The following is a 19,817-nucleotide window of genomic DNA, read 5'->3' as shown; positions in this document are numbered from 1 at the left end:
TGAATCAATAGTCTCAGCTCATCATTTTTCGCCTCCGAGTTTCTACTCCAGGGAGATGTATCTCAGTTCTTCTTCCGACGCCTGGCTTGATTGCCCACGCCAAAGATCTGCCTAGTTGCTTCACACTTGCTTTTATGCTGCGTCTTCTTGACGAGTCGATCGTAGGCCACGTTGGTGGCTTTGCGCACTGCTGCTTCCTCGTCAGCAGACGAACACATAGGCGCGATTTTAGCAGGGCTGACAACCAGGCTGGAAGACGAAGCGCTCCTGGAGGCGCGCGGACAGTGACACCAACTGTGGCATTCGTCCATCACACCGCTCACTCCGGTGAAGGCGGCGACGCCAGTACGAGTACAAGTTGTGCGAATTGCAGCACTGGGTACCGCCGGCCGTCTTGCAAAAGCGTAAGCTTTTCACGTTCTACTTGGGAAAATGTTCGGCAAAGGCAGCGTGTTCTCTCGCATCAGCAAGACGGCGCACACCCACGAGGAGTGTCTGCACCTGCGGGTGCATTCGATGCATGTTGACACGAGGGCCCTCGTGTCAAAGTGGCTTGAGTGTTGGGTGCGTCTCTGCTACGGCTACGATGCTATCGCCTCCCGAGCAAGAACAGGAAACCCATTCGCAATCTCCACAAAACATTTGTGCAGCAGATCCACACTGTGCTGTGAGAACAGGAACAACCTCGTCGTATGAAGCAAAACCCGGGGTCGCGGAGCTTGCTGAAAAGAAGCCGCTCGGCTTCAACGCAGTCTTCCGAGTTCCTCTCCAAGAACCACATCCCTGCTCGACCCTGCAGACGTCATCGGCGGCGACGTGGCTGTCAGTTTTCTGCTACTTTGGTTACTGCTGGAAGTCTAAGACTGGTTTAGACGGACGAATTTCTCCTCGTAGGCAGCAAGCAACAAATACCTTCGTTGCTGATAGCAGATACATATTCGAAGGCTGTCATCCCGCTGTTCTTGTCGACGCGCAGCCTTGGCTTGGCAGATGCTTGGCGCCGGGAGGCAATCGCCGACTCCGTGCCTTCCTTGGACGAGTCGGGGAGGGGAGACAAACAGCGTCGCCTGAGACTTGGACGCGGCCGGCGACTTCGTGACTGCAGGGGGCTTGGCGGTGGACAGCGTCGGAGTTGAACGGCACGGTCGAGCGCTCGCGACAGTCATGGAGCGCATGCAGCTCGCACGACGACACTTGGGAGCTCGTGAGGAATCCCAGCTGCAAGGACACGAGCGGACGCAAAAGCCATCTGGAGGTCTCGCTTAGAACTAGTTTTCAGGATCGCTACGTACTCTGAGTTCAATCTGATCATCTTGTCCGTTGCGAAGTAGCTGTGGCTCAAGAAGATGGTTGATAGCTTGAAGTGGCGCCCTCTAGTGAAGTAATGTGAGAACAAATTCTTCTGAAGAAGCTTATCGTTGCTGTAGTCATCGATGATGACGAGCTCAGGCTTATTGGAATTAATTGGTGTATGACGTACCCGTTCAACACTCGGAGGCGAGTCAGGGTCGGCGAATGTGATAAAGCCATCAAGCTTATCACGAAGATACTCATATAACGCCTGGTGAGGATTACGAGTAATGGTCGTTAGATGAGCAAATACGTAAGGAGAATGCTTGAGGATGAACATACATAAGTTGTTCTTCCCTGAGAACGATGGCCCCAGAACCACGATTCAAAACAGCGCTTTGATGTCAAGTGCTGGAATATCACCCATAGAGGCGCTTTTGAATTTTTTAGGGATTGAAGCTCCGAAATCTGGAATACCGCTCATGATTATCGTCTAAACTATATAGGATCAAACAAAAATGAGTTCAGGTTTTTCTTATCCTAGCCCGATATTCACATCGCCGATTTATAATCCGGCATTCTTTCTCCAATTGGATGCCAGCGGGTTTCTAACGTATGACTATGCTCAGACTCTTTATCTGAACAAGTATGACTATCGCTTGACGTACATTACCGGTGTCTCTCAAGGCGTATCATCACCTGGTGTAGCGCTTGTCCCTGGAAGTGGTGGGAACATCAGCGGTCTTGGAGCACTAAGCTGTAGTAGCCTAACTGTTATTGGTGCTTCCGTTTCAGGCGTACCAACGTATGTAGCTGATATTACTCCAGGTACTGCCGCTATCAACAAAGCTCTGGTGCTTGGTGCATCAGGTGGAATTGCTACTATTAGTAGTTTGACGGCAACGTCGATTACTGGCACGCTGCAGACAGCGGCTCAGCCTAATATTTCTAGCTTAGGCACGCTATCGTCCCTCACCGTGAGTGGAATCATATCTGGTACATTGGCAACTGCTGCCCAGACCAACGTAACTAGTGTAGAGACACTCTCGTCGCTCACCGTGAGTGGAAACATCAATGGAACGCTAGCGACGGCTGCTCAACCAAATATCACCAGCTTAGGTACGCTTACTGGATTGACTATCGGAGGCAGTTTAACCTTTACTGGTGCAAGTCGATCCATTACAGGTCTTAGCTCGCTAACTGCAACTAACATTGCTGGTACGCTACAGACTGCTGCTCAGCCTAATATAACATCGTTAGGTACTCTAACCGCTGTAAATTGCTCGGGCAATGTATCGGGTACGCTAACAACAGCTGCTCAGCCCAACATTACCAGCCTAGGAACCCTGAGCTCGCTCACAGCGACGTCGATAACAGGAACGCTACAAACTGCTGCTCAGCCTAATATTAATAGTCTAGGTACGCTTAGCAATCTAACCCTTAGCGCTGGTGGAACCGGTTTATTCATTCCGAATCTGAAATTTTGGGATGGAGTCAGTTCTTGGATAAATTTCAATCATGCTTACTTTCTCAATGTTATCGAAGGGGGCGCTTCAGCCAGTAGCGTTGTGGTTCTCAATAGTACGAAAGATTACTCAGGCATTCGCGATCTAACCATATCACGAAACTTTATAGCTTCGACTTCAATATCATCGCCTACGATCACATGTGATACGATTAGTAAGTCAGGTACTCAAACTATGAATGCAACGACCTTGAATATCAATCCTACTACGCTTCAACTCAGGGGAGATACTCTCAATGCTACGGGTGCGGAGCTGAACAAGCTTGCTGGATGCACAGCATCTACCGCTGAGCTGAACTATCTTGATCTTACCACCGGAGCAGGAACTGCAGAAGCATCAAAGGCTCTTGTACTAGACTCTAATAGTAGCATCTCATCAGGTATCTCATCTCTAACGTCAACCAATCTGATATCCACTACTTCTACCCAATGTCAGATTGCGGCCGGGACATTATTTACATCAACAACGCGTGCCTCTGATTTTAATCTCATGATTCGTAATCAAAGGAATACGGTTGGCGCTCAGGCCGGATTATCGTTCACGATTGAAGGTACTAGTGATATGACAACGTACACCCCTAGCGTTAATCTATATTGTATTAGAACCGCTACAAGGCTTCAATATTCAATGGCTGATTTTGCAATCAGTACACGGTCAGGAGCTAATGCATTATCACCAATGACTGAACGTATGAGAATCACTCAAGCAGGATACATTCGCTTTGGATCAGGATACATTCGCTTTGGATCAGCAACCAGTACTGCAAAAATAGATATAGTTTCGAGTGCGAATTTACTAAGCGGGTCTTGGCAACGCGCAATGCGTATAGCCAACGATGCTACTACTCCAATCGAATTTGAAATTCAGGTATACAACGATGTCGCGGGAGAAAGTAGTGGTGTAGCTCTAGGCACTACTACGAGCGACCCGCTAAGGTTCGTGGTTGGAAACACAACTCAAGTTTATCTAAACAGCTCAGGAAGACTGGGAGTTGGTATGAGTACGTGGTCGCCAGAAGCAACCATTCACTCAGGCGGAGAGGTATGGGCGAATAATTTCATGCACGTAAAGGGAGGCGGCGATGGATTTGCTAGGTATCGATTCAATTGGTCTCAGACTGACTATCCAGCGATTGGTACTGATTCAACCGTAGGAGCTATCAGGTTGGGAAAATGCGATGCTAATTACGCGTGGCTATACCAATGCAAGCGATGAGAGGTTGAAGGCAGACATTGTAGACTGTCCCTATGGTTTGGCAAGCCTTATGAGAATGAGACCTAGAAAATTCAGGATGGTTCAAGAGCAGACTGTCCATGTTGGCTATATCGCGCAGGAGCTGTATAAGGTCATACCAGAAGTAGTAGATATCGGAGCAAACGATGAGCTTAATCCGGATGGGTTTCCAGTGAATCCATGGGGAATCGATCTCGCCAGTTTAACCTCGGTACTGTGTAAATCTATCCAAGAACAGCAAGGCCAAATCAATAATCTCAAAGCTGAACTCAATGAGTTGAGAGCGATTATGTCTGAGTAAATATAGAATGGTATCTGTCAAACCCAGTTCGTGGCGAAGACCGCTTGCCTTCAGACTACTAACGCTAATGTCGTTGATACTGATCAACTACAATGTGATCGAATTGTCGAATTCCACGAGAGGGTTATATATGGTATTGGCTCAGGGATAATTTCGCACCGATAAATATAGAGCAGATCTTGAGTACTTCGTTGTAATAGAGTATCATGGGCTGCGGACCAAGTAAAACGATCAAAACGAACCTGACTAACCCTGAAACTGGCCAAGTCATCGGTTCAATAACGATGCACGCTGGAGTGGTTTCGATAGGGAATAATGCTTATATCCCAATGTACAACGTACATAGTGGCAAGAATGCTGTCATGGCTATCGATATCGGAGATAAAAAAATCAGACTCTATCGCGAGAAGAAAACAGACGTAGACATCTAAGTATATCCGCTCTGCTCTATAGAGCAAATGTCTTCACAGACTTTGACTTTTGTTTTGGCTGGTAAGCCCAGACTCGGCCGCCTTCCGTTTGGGTAGATGCCTCCACGGCTTGTCGAGGTCAGTAGCCCACACAGCGGCTTGTGTCTTCTGGGGACGATAATGAATGATGAGGTTCTTCATGATAGCTTTCAACTCAGCGACGTTGAGGTCGCTATTGTCACCATAGCTGCCTCCGGAACTGGATATAATGCGCGAGTTGAAGAAGAACATGGTTTTATAATAAACGGGTGATAATATCTTTGAACTCTTTATCATCAATCCGTCGATTGCTGTACATATCCACCGTGAGAGACTTGAGCTGCTTGATGATACTGGGGTTGTCATTTCCGAGTTGTAGCTCTCCTTTTAGCTTATCGTATTCAGCCCTAAGCGTATCTAGAGGATCCTCTAACTTATCGTGGAAGCTGTATTGGAGATGAGTAATCGATAGAACCTCCTTGAACAGTTTCTTATCTTCAACGCTGAGCTTATCGTAAGCGGATTGATCGATACGGTTCTTATAGACAAGTGCCTTGATCATGGCTTGGAGGCTGTCACTGATTTCCCACTTAGGACCACATTTACGCCGATTCGGCTGAACGATCATGAGCTTTTTAGCATCAAGGTCGGGGATACGAATATACTTGCTTCCGATCTGCTTGTATGTGTAGGCTGACGGCGTTGCTAATCCTTGGATCTCATTGAGATTGTAGGTACGGCCTTGGCGAACTACACCTTCCAGCGGGGCAACACCTGCACCGCGCAATCCTCGACGTTGAAGCTTTCGTTTAACGCCACTGCCGGATACCTCGCTTGCCTCGGCGTATCGCTTAGCCTTCGTTTGATATATCGATTTTGTCGCCTTCATAGCTGATGTAGCTGCCTTCAACACCGATATCGCTGCTTTTGAGTTATTCCCTCAAACAGCCTCTTTAGCTTCTTCATAGCTTTTCTGAGCCTCACCGTATGTCTGAAAAGCTGCTTCTGACTCATCATGAAGCTTTTGCAAGCTGTCATCGTATTCATACTCTTCAACGCTTTGCTGTCTAATATCGTGTACAGACTTTAGAATAGCCTCATTCAATATTTCAAGATTAGCACCCAGGTTTTTACGTCTTTTCTTATCAAGCTCCTTTTCTTCAAGTATCTTAGCTGCTTCTTCATCGCTCGATGGGAAGGGGTATTCAACCTCATTAAGATAGCGGTCCAAGTCCTCAGCCCCGTTGAGTAGGGACGAAAAGGTATCCATCCACATGATATTCATCATTAGCCCCTTCCAAGCTACACCACTCACCTGCTTGTGTGCTTTGTTTTCACGATTTAAAATATTTAGGGGTCTAGACCCCGACTGCCCAAAGTAGTATGATGGATGGGACTTAACAACACCGTTGATTTTCACGATTGGTTGTAGCCGAAATGGAATATCAATACTATTAGCGTGCAACTGGCTGTAGTAATCAGTTAAGATATTCTTGGCGTCGTTATCAGCGTTTGATAGGCTTGGGTCCATGTCTTCATCAATACCACTCATTAACCCATGCTGAGCTTCACCATTAGCTGGGGTAAAATCATTTATGTGTTTGGTTTCATTGCTACCAACTAGTTCTAACTCGAGGCCCCTGGCTTTAGTCATATTAATGAAATATTGGAATGTCATTATCCAGTTCACTTTCTGAGTGATTGCTTGCTTAACACGATCGCTATCTTTCCCGTAAACGCTAATGCTATTGCCATTGATCCAAACATAGCCATCTTTGTCAATAGGAGAAGATTTTGCGGAACCATTAAGAATTGGTACAATCTTCTTTATCAATCCGTTAGATTCAAGGACTATCCTATTTTTGCTAATTGTCCAAAATAATTTGAGCTTGCTGTCCATTTGATCGGATCTTGTGGATGTTCCAGTATCGAACACAAAACTGTCGTCAAGTCTGTTAGAGCGGTTTGAATAATCTCCTTCTGAGGCATTGATTCTTTTTCTTTTTGAGCCGATATTTTGCCAAACCTGGTATGGGCTATTTTTGTCCTCTTTACCCATCTCATTACGTCGTTCCTTCTCATTGACGTATGCGAGGAATCTGACATCATTAATTAATACCTCGCCAATATGGTCATACGTCTCAGACCAATCAATGCTCGGAACTAGTACATATTTTCTCAGTTTAATACTGTACACCTTAGAATCCATCCCAATATAATACTTAGTAAGCTGCCGGCCGTTGGAAGCAATAGGGTGAATATTTAGTTCTGCAAGGATGGGATAAACCTCGAAGGTTTTAGCGACCGCTTCCTTTGACTTTGTTTGATTTTTCATCTCAGCATTGCCTTCGTCGAACAAATCTTCTTCGACGGGCTTTTTTGCGGCAGTGGACTATCAGGGCCAACACCAGCATCTGTCATTCTCGCACTATTATCAACTCCAACATCAGTCATATCGGGGCTCACGTGGACCCAACCATCACTGGTTTTGGGCTTAGTAGTACTGGAAGCATCAACGGACTCAGGCTTTGCAGTAGTCGATGCATCGTTCATTTCAGGTGTTGCATTAACTTCAGCATCTACCAGTGTTGAGGACTCAGGTTTTTTTTTTTGGGAGTTTTCAATATTCAGACTTTGTTTTAACTCTTCCGGCGTAGCCTCGTCAGGGCCAACCGAAATATCAGACTGAGCGGATTGTGTTGATTTCTTTGGAACAGTAGTGATACCATTCGCGATATCGCTAGCCCATGAAGCACCTTCGTACATAAGGCGCTTGGATTTCGCTTGACGAACTCGGCGCTCAGCTCGTTCGAGTAGCTCCTGCCGCTTTTGCTCTCGTTGCGCGAGGGATGTAAAGTTGGGAAACATCGTCTAACTATATCATGGTAGTCATAAAAAAATATTAGCATCGATTAAATACATACTCACCAATAGCTTGGCATAACGGAGTCATGCCTAAATGGTTGATACGTATGACAGATACGGTTTCGCTCATTGAGGAGATTGATGTATCGATCCTTGATGCAATGAAACGACACACCAAATGTCGTTTCTAACTGGTCGCGGTACTGTAGATTGCACACGGTTTTCCGGAAATTGGCTACTGGGTCTAAATCTCTGAGTTCATTTCGACTAACCTCTTGAATTATCCACAGCTTTCTTCGGAGCTGTACAAGCTCACGTTGATTCTCTACGCAGTTGCAACACATTCTATGTATGAAGTCATATATTTTTAAGCATTATTTTTGGAAAATAGATTGATAGATAGAGATGAGTCAACGCTTACAGAGGATTGCTCTATTAAACTTATTTCGAAGCTAGTTCGACTCATTTTTTATCGACTTCCAGTACTCATTCTCTAAGGTTGATCTCTTGTTCTTATTGACTAATCTAAGATTATCTTGTGGCTCAGGAGTCAAGTTCATTACCGACCCACTGAACGAGATACTTGTACTTGCCGGATCGCATCTTTTCGTGGTCTAAGATCTTCTCCACCTCTAAAATATCACCTCTGTTGATAGTAGCTTCAAATGTTTCTGCTTTAACAATTTTTAGATCGTTTGGCCCCTTATAAAGAGTGTGTCCGTTTTTCGACTTGATTTGGATGCGGTAGCCATCAATACCTACCACCGAATACACAGCCTTAGACCATCTTGCTGCTTCTTTATCAAATGTTTTCTTTTTTAGTCGATACAAAACCTTTTCACCGACCTCGAACTCGTTTTCAATCCTCTCGGTTTCAGCCTGGTTGTGGACTAGTTCAGATTCAATTACCTTACCTTTAGCTTCGTTGGGGGTCATACCAATCGTCCGATGGGTTGTGCTATTGTAGTTCTCAATAACAGCAGCTATGAGCTTCTGGGTTAGTCGCTTTGGTTCGATTTTGACAAGGCGCTGCTTCAGAGTTCTATTGAAGCGTTCAATTTTACCCATTTTGGCGTGATCTCCAGGCTCATTGTTGAAATGGTCAATTTGCTTAGTTTTGAATAATTTCTGAGCCTGTTGGTTCATGAATTCTGAACCATTATCGGTTGTGAGAATGTCAACCTTATGGAGGCGGACAAAAACCCTAATTGCTGCTAGTACGGTCGGGCCAGTTTTGTTGGTTAGTAGTTTTGCGTAGCCTAGGCGAGAGTTGATGTTGATCGCAGTCAAGATTGGTCTTTTCTCCCAAAACGCCAAGTCCATCTGCCACGAATTGGGGTTAGTCGATGCGATTTTGAACCCATCGTATCGCTTCTTTTGCTCCTGAAATCGCTGAATATCGCTCTGGTTTGAGTACCATCCTTGACGATTTTCATCGTAATCTTCGGCTCCAGTTCTTTAGCCTTCTGGTACAAGGCTTGGGCACCCACATAGCCCGTTTTGGGGTCATAGTATATTTTGGACAACAGCTGATCCATCGCTCTATATGGTTATAAAACAAAAAAATCCCCTGCCAGGTAGTTGCTTATATGTCTAGCGGTTCGGTGGTGATACCATCCGCAAGTACACGACCTTGTCGTAGTAGTAGTTTAGAGCTGTTTTAGTCTGGGTGTATGTAATGATTGATTTACTCTCCTTACTGAGTCTAAACCCCTTGTTGGTGCCCTGTAGCGAGATGCGACCGCGAACAACTGATTCAAAGCCATCTGGGTTGAGGATATTACCGTTTCGACCACCATTCTGCTGCACTCCCTTCGCGGAAACTTTGACTTTGTAAGATTCTTCTGGTAGGTAGCAAATGTAGTTCTTAGAGGACAATGATACCATAGCATCACCAGACCACTCATCCTTGAACAAACCTGGCGTTCGGCGATCAAACTGAGCCATCTCTTCGCTATAATCACGTGGGAACCACTCGTACTTATGCTGCTGAAAATGCTCACGAAGCTCGGGCTTGATACACTCAAGAATGGCTTCTCACAGCTGAACGCAATATAAGCCGAGTCTTTGTCCATTTCTTGGTACTGGAATTCCGAACGGTCGAAGTAGAAGTCAATGCAATCATAGTAGAATTGCAACATACGGAGCTTAGCGAGCTGATAGATTGCAATCGATAGATGAATTGGGTTCTTATTGTTGATCTTTCGCTTCTTCATAGTGAATTCACATGAATCATTCAGCTCTTCCATTCCATGGAAGGTGAAGTGCTCAATCTTGGCCTTGATTGCCTTATCGTCCGACTCATACCTGACCTCCTTGTGCTTGCTCATGTCCATGCCAGATCGACCAAACGCACTATTACCAACCAGTTTCATCATCTCAGTAATCATAGCCTTATTATTGCTACCCTCACTAAGCGTTTTCAGCTTAGTCAACAAGTCTAGAACCAAATGAATCTTAGGATTGGTTGTCGATTCATTCATGAATCTATCGATAATTAGCGCATCAAATGATTTAGGGTTCGTAATGATTGTTTTCAACTCTTGGACTAAATCATCCATATCAGAGTCAGATACCTTCTCAATAATGATCTTACAGATGGATTTAACATTTTCATCACCCTCTCGTCGCGCGCTCGATACGGCTTCCATGAATGGTGCAAATGCCTTGTGAGAGCTAGCCTTGATGAAGCTGTAAGTCTTGGTGATCTTCATACCATGAGAAATGTACCATTTGAGTAGCGGTGCATAAATGAGGGTCTTCTCGCCAAAGTAGCTCCCGATGAGTTTGCGAGCCGGCTTTGCTCGGCTTTGCTTGCGCTCCTCGTTGTACTCGAACATGTGCTGACCGATGACACTCCGATCGCTGCAGTCGATAAGGGTGTTCTTGAAAATTGGGGTCATTTCACTGAAGTAGGGTTTGAGGTGCTCTGGTGTACGGATATCACACTCGAGGAAGCCAAAGATCTTGTCATTTACAATATCATCGACGATCCCTGTGTATGCTTCGATGGTAGTCAACCGTCCACATGGCATCTCATTACCAAGAGCCCACAAATACAGAGCATTAGCATCGTAGCCGATGATCTTTTTGCAGATCCTACCCCCTCGAATCTTGGTCTCGTTGCGTTTCGCGTATCTGTTGAAGATGATAGAAGGACCACCAGCAATGTTCGCCTTCATCTTGGTGTAGATGTCCTTCTCCTCTGTACACCAACCTGTCTGAGTTGAATTCAAATAGCTTCTTGCGGCGGAAGCCCTTTAGCGACATGTTCTTGCGAGCAACGTTGCATCCCACACAGCTGATCAAGATATTACCATCGATGTGTCCGAGCTTGTTATTGATTCGGTCAGCCGAGGCAGTATCAGCTGTGAGTTGCTTGTAGCATAGCCCACACAGGTACTTTTGTCGCTCTAGCAAGTCGTTGAGGTGTTCTAGCGTCATATTGAATTCACGATCGGCATCAGCATCCTGGGTCTTATATCCACTTAAGCGACTAGCGGGAAAGTCAAACGCTTCAGCAGGCTCCTTACTTGGTTGCTGGAGGTTGTTGAAGCACGTCTGATACATGACTTTCTCAGAGAGACCAGGTAGCGACACACCATCAGTGAACATATCAAGTTCGAAACGTTTGAATAGTTCTCGCTGGGCTTTGATGGCCTTGATGAAGGGTACTACATCGAGGTTGTTGTACCAAATGAGTAGATCCTTGATTGACTTCATGCCATAGTGTTCCCAGACGAACTGTACCCGCGCATAGTCCTCATCGCTGATGCTAGTGCTACGAAGAGCACTGTCGAACGCCGACTTAGGAGGGACTTCCGGCTGACTGAGTACGTCAAATGAAGTAATGTACTCGTACGGGAAGATGCCTTTTCCTAGGCCACAGACGCATCGAATCTTGTCATCACACTTGCACTCACCGAGATATGTCGATAAGTACTTTGCATAGCCGGTGCCTGTTGGAACATAGTTGCTAATGTCAAGCATTTTCATGTCTGACGTGGCGATGCACATGTAGCTAGGGTTCTTGATGACTGATGTGATCTTGTCAGTACCGATGACTGCAAACAGGTCCGCCTTGATAAGGTTGATGTCGTAGCGTCCAGAGTTGAATACGAATACTGGTACCTGACCAATGCACTGCTTCAGCTTGCCATAATCCGAGCGCTTCTTACCGAATGTGAGCTTGGTGTGGAAATCGAAGAAACAAGCAAACTCCCCGTTCTGAATCCAAGCATTAACATCATCCATCTTGTACGTCTTACCCAAGTCTAGACCAGGAACCTCAGCGTCAGTCAAACCATGGACATTGATGATTTTGCGGAGCAAAGACTCGTACTTCGAGACGTTGTACTGCTGAATCTTAGCCGCAACTTCCTTGATGTACTGGAACATATCCTTGAGCAACTCCTTCGGGTCATCGCTGACAAAGCATCGCACCTCCTCAGTCAAGCTGTCGGCCACGGAAACATACACAGGAATGTGTTCGTTTGTGAAGATAGTATTCTCTCCGTTTTTAACACCCGTAGGCTTGAGGATAGCCTCAAAATCATAGACAATGAAGTGATCGATGTAATGGTCAGCATCCTTGATGGAGTACTTAGTCAGCATGGAACGAATGCTGTTCGGAGCGGGTTGGTAGATGGTTGGCTGAGCTGGGAACGATTCGATGTTCACGAGTTCGCATTGGTTCTTAGTGAGGTTGCGTAGCTTATCAGAGCTAACAAACACCATCTCACACGTAGAGCATTGGTACTTCTGCTGGAGCATATCAACGTTCGTGATGTAGAGAGCGTGATTCTCGTGCGACAGGATGTTGATCGAATCATAGTCCTTGTCCGAGCAGCGAATGCATTCAACCTTGCCCGTCTCAACATCCATGTTGAAGACGTTGATGTTCAGCTTGAAGCACTCCTCAAGCTCATCGAATTGGAGAATGTCGATAGGCTTGAAATTGCGGAACAGACCCAGAGTGTAGGTGATCTCCTTGTACGAACAGTACTGCTTGAAGGCTTGTTTCACCAGAGCCTGGATTCTGCGAGGATCCTTCTTGGCTCCCTCCTGCTTGTGATAAGCAATGCAGTGGAAGACACACTTGCTGTTCGTCTTGGGGAAGTTGATGACGTGCTTGTTATCACGAATCACCTTAGGAATGACAGCCTCGCTATCACCCAGAGCATGGTCGCGTTGGTAGATATAGATTTTGAAGTCAGTAATCCCCTTCACCATGTACCCGGAGCTGGGGTAGTTGAGCTTGTCAGCCAACTCCATGGAGCGAATCTCCGAGATCACCTTCTTACGAATATCAGCCTTGCTGTTGATAGCTACAGGAGTGCTAAATACAGACGTGTTGCTAATATTCGGATGGAAGTAGCGAGTCTCGCTGTCATCAGTTCTGCTGACAAGCTTGTATCCAAGAGCGATGTTGACCTTGAAGGCAGACTTCTGGGTTGCGAGCACGTTCTCGAGCTTGTCGTAGAACTCAGCAGGCTGAATTCCCTCGTAGAGGTGCGACTCCATGTTCTTGCCTTGGTAGAAGCGGTACTTACTGTCTTCCTTGAAATCAGCAGCCACATTCTTTTGGAGCTTGCCTAGACTGATCTGGTACTGCTTCGCTACCAATTTTTGGTTGGTGGGGTGGGAAATGTTGCTAATGTATACCATGCGCCCCATCTTGCCACGTACCTTAATACGGTAGCTACTACCCTATCGAATGGGTTGAATATTTAATCTTTAATCCTTCGAGTTCGTATGCAAACATGTTGCCTATATATGCTTGACTATATTATTCTCCGTAGATATGACTTTATAATTATTTGACCTTGTATCAGGATCGACTTTATATCTTAGTCATTTACAAAATATTCTGAAATTAATTAATTCAAATATTTGGCTTATACCTTTTTGGAGGTTTTAAGCCATTGTCTTTGACTATATTGGGATTGACTTTTTGAGAAAAAAATAAATTAATTAATTAAGTTTGGTTTCATTATTAAGTTCGACTTCACCATCAATAAGTTCGGTTTTGGGCTTACGCTTGCGAGCTCGAATCTGGTCTATTCTTGTCATCGTAGTCTTTTTGATAAGATAAACGGGCTTCGCCTGTGCGCTGGTAATGTGCTGCTTTGATGCGTTCCTTGCTAGCTTGGTATTGCTCAGGAGAGTACGCCATGTTACTATATTACTAACTTTATATTTATCACGATCGATCAACAAATACTTGGTAATTGAGAAGTTGAAGACACCATGCTTCCATTAAATTATTCATTTCCTCTTTCCTCTTCCTCTGTTTCTCTTTGTGCTCTGTGAGGGTTGTTGTTGTTGAGGTTGTCGCTGAGCTTCAGTAGCAGGAAGCAGCGAAGTGTGCTCGGTCAATTCTTGATGCTGGGCTTCAGCAGCAAAAGTCAGGTCGGTCATTTCTTGTCGCTGGGCTTTTAACGGTGTCTCGTCCTTCGCTCCCTCGATCATGTTGTCAAGCTTCGATTTCCAATGTTGCGAATATGACAGAATCGCCCCCATCGCAATATCAACACCAATCATCTGACACACGATAAGCGAGCGGCCAGGAACTGTTAAACATCCTTTTTCGTCGGTTGGATTCTCTCCATAGGCCAAAACAATGATTGTAATGACCGCCAATATGGCAGGAACGAAGCATTGAGCGTTGATGATCCACCGTCTGAATCCTGCTCTACACAAGAAATTAGCAACAACATATTCAAACAATTAGGGGCCAGAATACGTACGCTTATATTTCAGCGCTCTGGAAGCAGTTCCACCAATGTCAACGCGAACATGACCCGGAACCACCACCAGCACGTGGATCTGGTCCGTTGATGGCTTCTGCATGCCCTTCAACACTTTCTGCAGGCCAGACTCCGCCTGTAGCTCCTTCTCTTCGCTTGTTAAAGCCTCAACTGCGACAGTCTTCTCGCCCTTCTTCAGCTTCTTCACATCTTCTGAGTCGGACTCGAGCCACGCGCCGTCCGCCGTCTGCGCCAGGAAGAGCTGCAGCTTCGTCCAAGGATCTTCAGCTCTGATCAACCCGTCGCTCTCCGCCTAGATCGCCTTCTTCAACGCGGAAACCGATGCACCCTCGTCGATATCCACCTCGAACGCGCTGCCCGCCACGCCAACGATCGCACAGAAGAGCTTCACCATCTTTCCTCGAGCCGGCAGCTTCTGGAAGAAGGAGGTAGAATTTCTGGCGTACTTAAGCGAACATGAAGGAGTGTTTGTTAAACCCCATTCGATTAGACAGGATTGTAGACGAAAGATGGCTACACATTATTTTCAGTAGTTGAAAAGTTCTAAGTAGCGACACAATCTGTGTAGTTTTAACTACTTGTCCATTAGTGCCCGGATCTTGTCGGGAGTTGAGGAGTCGTTGTAGTGCAGACTGCAGTACTTGATGGTGTTGAGCAATTCCGATGTTGCTCCGTGGGCGTTGTGTTTCCACTGCACGAGTTCCTTCACGCACCGCTTGATCTGAACACAGTTTGGCCATCAGAAAGTTAGATTTCCTCATGCACTCGATTACCACCAGAGGCTTGAATCGTACCTTCACTTCCGACTTGGAGCTGAACGCGCCGTGAAGGGCGGTGTGGTCGTATACGATGATGGCGCCCGTCATGGCGCGCAGGTAGTTCATCATCGGTCGACCATCCTTTGGCCTGCTCCAACAAACTCTGCGTCAACAAACAATAGACCACTCAGCCAAAGAGTGAACACTAACTAACCTGCTACCGGACATAGAGGAACACCGGGAGTTCGCAAGCATAGCTGAGACGTCTACTGCTGCCGGCTCCTTGGTCATGGCGATTTCGACCGCTCGGACCAGCACCTTCAGCATGGGGACGTGGTCGGCCACGAAAAATGACATGGCATTGAGCGGGGCGTCGGTGAGGCTAGAACAGTCAAGAATGTGAGATACACACTCGATGATTTCCACTAGTAAATGCCTGGCGTGAACGCACCTTTCGAGTTGGTTCGAGATCGCGGCGTTTACTGCAATGAACCGTCTGAAGTGGCTCAGGTCGTTCTGAATGTCGGGCGTCTTTGCCTTGAGGCTGTCGAAGCTCACGGCGAATTCTACGAGACTCGCAATCTTTTCCATCAGGAAACCTGCCGCCTTCTTGGTTGCTGCGTACGCGGAGGGCAAAGCCCACTGTCAGTGTGTAGAATTCTATGCCCGGACGAATACAAGTTGCATCGTACATTTCTGGCTGGATATCTGGACTAGCGCCGCGAAAATCGTTTCTGCGGCGGCCAACCACGCAAAGCAGTTAAACTCAAAGGCTTTCAATAAGAGCACTCTCGATCTGGTGCCTCGTACCGATATCGATGGCGAGCTCGTAGAAACCTCGGATCGTGCTGATATTTGGAGCCAACTTTGTGATCAGCTCCGCCTTGAGGTCCTCATTGTGCGGCTCGCGAATAGTCTGAGTAAGAGGCATTTGCAAACGTTAGCGCGCCTTATACGCCGAGTAGCATCAGTAGATTTTAGCTGGGGCCCTCACTTTTTGGATCAGGTGCAGACACCCCTCGTAGCACTGCATTCGTGCTAGCGCGTTCTTTGCCTGGCTGATGATGTCGTCCGACTCGGCAGCGAGGTCCTGGCACATTTGGTCGATGATTGCCTCTGTGCCAGTGAAGCGTCATGAGTGCAGCGCCCAGAACAAACAAAGTTAACCGAGTGACTGACCGTACCGGAGAAGCTTTTGTCGCTGCTGTGGCGCAGCGAGAAGTTGAACATCCGCGGCATCCTTTTCCTTGGAGGGGGCGATTTCCAGCGATCGGCACAACGGAAGGAAGGATGGAGCAGTTCTGCGAGACGATCGCTCCGTTCGCGCGGGATCCTGCACGGCAGACGGAGAGAAATCTCGCCCCAGCCAGACTTCCGTTGAGGGTTTATGTATAGCGCCGTCGTGAAACGACTTGAATCAAGCTTCTTCTGCTGCTCCTGCCTGCCTATTCCTGCGCGACCCGACTCAGCCATGGCGACAGACTGAGGACTCGAGTCGACCGAAGCGTTCCGATGGCTGCGAGCGGAATCTTCAACGACCTCAATCTCGTTCTGCAGCTCAACCAGCACATCCAGGGCGTGGCCATCACATCCGATGGCGCTCGACTGCGCACGCCCGCGCCTGCAACGTCCCCCGGTGGGTCGCTCGCCAGACAGACGTCGTTCAAGGTCCTGACCGATCTGCAGTCCGTGAGCTACTCGGAGCCGCGCGAAGATGCGCAGTTCGACCACCAGCGCTCCGTGTTCCTCTCGGTCAGCTCGAGCGACCTCCCGTTCCACCTGCAAGGGGACAAAGACTTCAACGAGGCCAGCGCGATGGCCAAACGCCGAGCGCTGCGATTCTCCGAGCTGGTCAAGAACCGCATTGAGTTTCTGTGGGAGGTGGCGGGCGGGAAGAAGCGGGCGGAGATGGCCCAGCACATGCGAAAGCAGCAACTGGAGGAGAACAACAAACAAGGGCGGGATCGACGAGACCAGCTAAGTGTTCGTCGGGTAGGAGCAGCCAAGGACATCAAGTCTCTGCTCCCACCCCTGGAAGAACTGGACGAAGAAGACTACATGGCGCTCATGCTGCTGATCTTCAAGGTGCTGCGGGACGATTTCGTGCTGGAGCTAGCGCACAAGCAGATCCAGTGCGACTGGGAGGTGGACAGCCACCACGGGAAGACGCTGACCTTCGACCAGTTCTTCGCCGCAGTCTTCGAGCTCGTTGACGTTTGGACGTGCGATGTGGAGGAGGCCACTTACGAGCGCTTCCTCCACTTGCTCGCGCGGAGAATAACTCGCCGAGTTGTCGTGTTTCTGGATGGAGCGGAGTTGAAGCTCGCTCTGTCGGACAACTTTGAGCCCGAAGTCGTGGTGAAGTCCATCCCGTTACGCACGATTCCTCGGTTCGTGTCTGTCGTTCACGTTGTCGCTGGTACGGGTATTTCAACCGTTGGGGACCTGGCGCGAGCAGACCCGAAAGTGGTGGAGCGCGAGCGAGCCGACTTTATCCAACGGAAGAACGGGGGCGTTCTCCCTGAAGGGCTGAGCGAAATGCGCAAGATTGGGCAGGACCTGCAGACGCTCCTCGCCATGTTCATAACCATCGCGCTCCAGTTCGAGAATCTCAACTACACCCTGGAAAATAACGTCTTGCGCAGACTGCCGAGCGGAGCTGGCCCTCGTCCAGGTGGAAGTTCTGTAATAGCTGGAGATGCTGCTCAGGAAAAGCACCAAGTATCCGATAGTGGAGTGGGCGATGTCGACAGCTCTGGGGACAGTCGCTCCGTTGGGAGCAACCCAGCCAGTAGCGGACCTCTGTCTGCACAGGGTGTTGGTGGAAGCGAACATTTCGGAAAGAGTGGTGAAACTAGACAAGCCCAAGCAGTCACGGGAGGCAGTACGAATGAACCATTCGTCGAGAATGGTATCAATCATTCGGGTCCACTTGCACGAGACAGCAACCTGGCTGCAGCCTACAACCTCGGCAGTACTTCTTTAAGCGCAAGACCTGTTGACAAGCCGCAAGGAGCCCGAGGACAAAAGGAAGGCAGCCCTAGCTCCATCCAACCTCTTCACACGATTCACGACTTGCAGCTCGCCGATGCCGGCGTGGTGAATGCACTGCGCTCGACGTTTTTGATAGAGAAGGCGATTTTGATCGAGCGGCAAACGGATTTGCCTGTAATTCGAAGCGAGTTAGTCAAGTTTGGTGTGGATGTAGCTGCAATTAAGGGCTCAGACGACGCAGTGAGAGACCGGTACAACGCTCTGTACGACCTGTTGGTGTTGCGAGATGGCGAGAGCCTGAAAACACTCGCTGCGGTCATGCTGGAGCAGATAAAGTTCGAGTTAGGTGTGCATGGAATCATTGTGGAAGACGAGAAAGACGTCGAAGAAGTGTACGATGGCTTTTACGCGTCTGTAGTGACGGGGACTGGTGAGTCCATAGTTCAAGAGGCTCAGCGCTGGATGGAGGGGGCAGTACAAGGCAACAAGGTCAATGACTACATCCAGCACGATTTCCACGAGCTCAAATCGATTGACGAGGTAAAACTTCTGGGCACCAAGCGTGGGGACGAGGAATTTCTTTCACTCTTGGCTAAGGATGCAGATGTTGAAGATGAAGCTGCTGAAGTCGTGACCAAATCTCCCGGGAGGAAAAACTCAAGCCCAATCCAGCGCAAACCCAGTCGAGCCATCGCTGTTCATATTCCAACCGTTGGGACCCCCCAAGAAACTGAGAGCAGACCACCTGGTCCAGTTGAAGAGTCCTTACCTCAAGTACCTCATGAGCCAGTAAAAGCTCCAGTAAAGGATGAAGTAAGTCAGGACGTCAGTGAGAAGACAAAGAAAGCGAAGAAGAAGAAGCACCATGATAAGGCTTCACACCCAACTGCACCCGCACCTCCCGTTAAGACTTCATCGGCTGCAGTAGAATCTGAACATTCAGAGCATTCGGGGCATTCTACCAGAGCTCACCAAGAAAAACTGTCAGCTTCGAGCCACAAACCCAAACCCAAGCTCACGATCTCGATCTCGATTCAAGATAACGCAGTGGAGGATACTTCAGAAAACAAGGTTGTCGAAGAAGGTTTGAGTTTGGGTCCGCCAGTTGAAGCCACAGATGCGTCTATATCTGATGATTCCAAGCGGAACAGGCTGACGGCAACCTCCCGGCACGGTCGTCCAAATACCGGGCTAGAGATCGATACCTCTGTAGGCGATACAGACCACCATGACACCTCCGATGAGAACACAACTCGTGACGCACTGAATATTGCGATTGAGTTTGACGAAAACAACGTTGAAGGAAGTCCCGCCGAATCAAGGGTGTACGCGGAGAGGTACTATATCTACGCGTGTGATAGGTTGGAGGTAGCTCATTATTTATCGTTGTGACAGGCCCATTTCAATGGAGCCGAAGGTGCCCAAGATCGTGGTTGGTGGCTCTCCAAGCGCGACGAATGTGCCCGTGACAGGGCGCTACATCCAGCTCTTGGGCCTGGGGACGGTCCTTATCACGAAAGTCGAGAGCGACCTGTTCCAGTTGTTAAGGTCGCATGAAGGCTTCGACACTGATCTGGTACGAAGATGTACGCCAAAAGTTTGTTGTTCAACAAATGCTTCCCATTCAACTT

General features: G+C 47.9%; 2 protein-coding genes across 2 annotated transcripts; one reads left to right on the top strand and one right to left on the bottom strand.

The window, feature by feature from the left end:
• Positions 1-62: 62 nt before the first annotated feature.
• PHYSODRAFT_341315 (hypothetical protein) lies at positions 63-16,665 on the bottom strand (the record flags this gene model as incomplete). Its single annotated transcript, XM_009539609.1, has 15 exons — positions 63-197; positions 1,060-1,218; positions 9,668-10,042; positions 10,241-10,869; positions 10,982-13,223; positions 14,463-14,681; positions 14,754-14,871; positions 15,076-15,155; positions 15,229-15,340; positions 15,407-15,574; positions 15,644-15,809; positions 15,885-15,926; positions 16,003-16,108; positions 16,187-16,308; positions 16,377-16,665. 15 exons carry the CDS (start codon positions 16,663-16,665, stop codon positions 63-65), a joined length of 4,962 nt encoding a protein of 1,653 aa, XP_009537904.1.
• A 39-nt stretch (positions 16,666-16,704) lies between these two features.
• On the top strand, positions 16,705-18,735 carry PHYSODRAFT_450111 (hypothetical protein; the record flags this gene model as incomplete). The annotated part of the gene is made up of 3 exons (XM_009539608.1): positions 16,705-16,770; positions 16,861-17,860; positions 18,227-18,735. Coding segments are annotated over 3 exons (1,575 nt in total), but the record flags the coding sequence as incomplete, so codon positions are not given.
• Positions 18,736-19,817: the final 1,082 nt, after the last annotated feature.

This window comes from Phytophthora sojae, assembly GCF_000149755.1.
Source record: "Phytophthora sojae unplaced genomic scaffold PHYSOscaffold_13, whole genome shotgun sequence".
NCBI classification, from domain to species: Eukaryota; Oomycota; class Peronosporomycetes; order Peronosporales; family Peronosporaceae; genus Phytophthora; species Phytophthora sojae.
The sequence above is the reverse complement of the archived record's forward strand: the minus strand, read 5'-3'. Positions and strand labels throughout refer to the sequence as shown.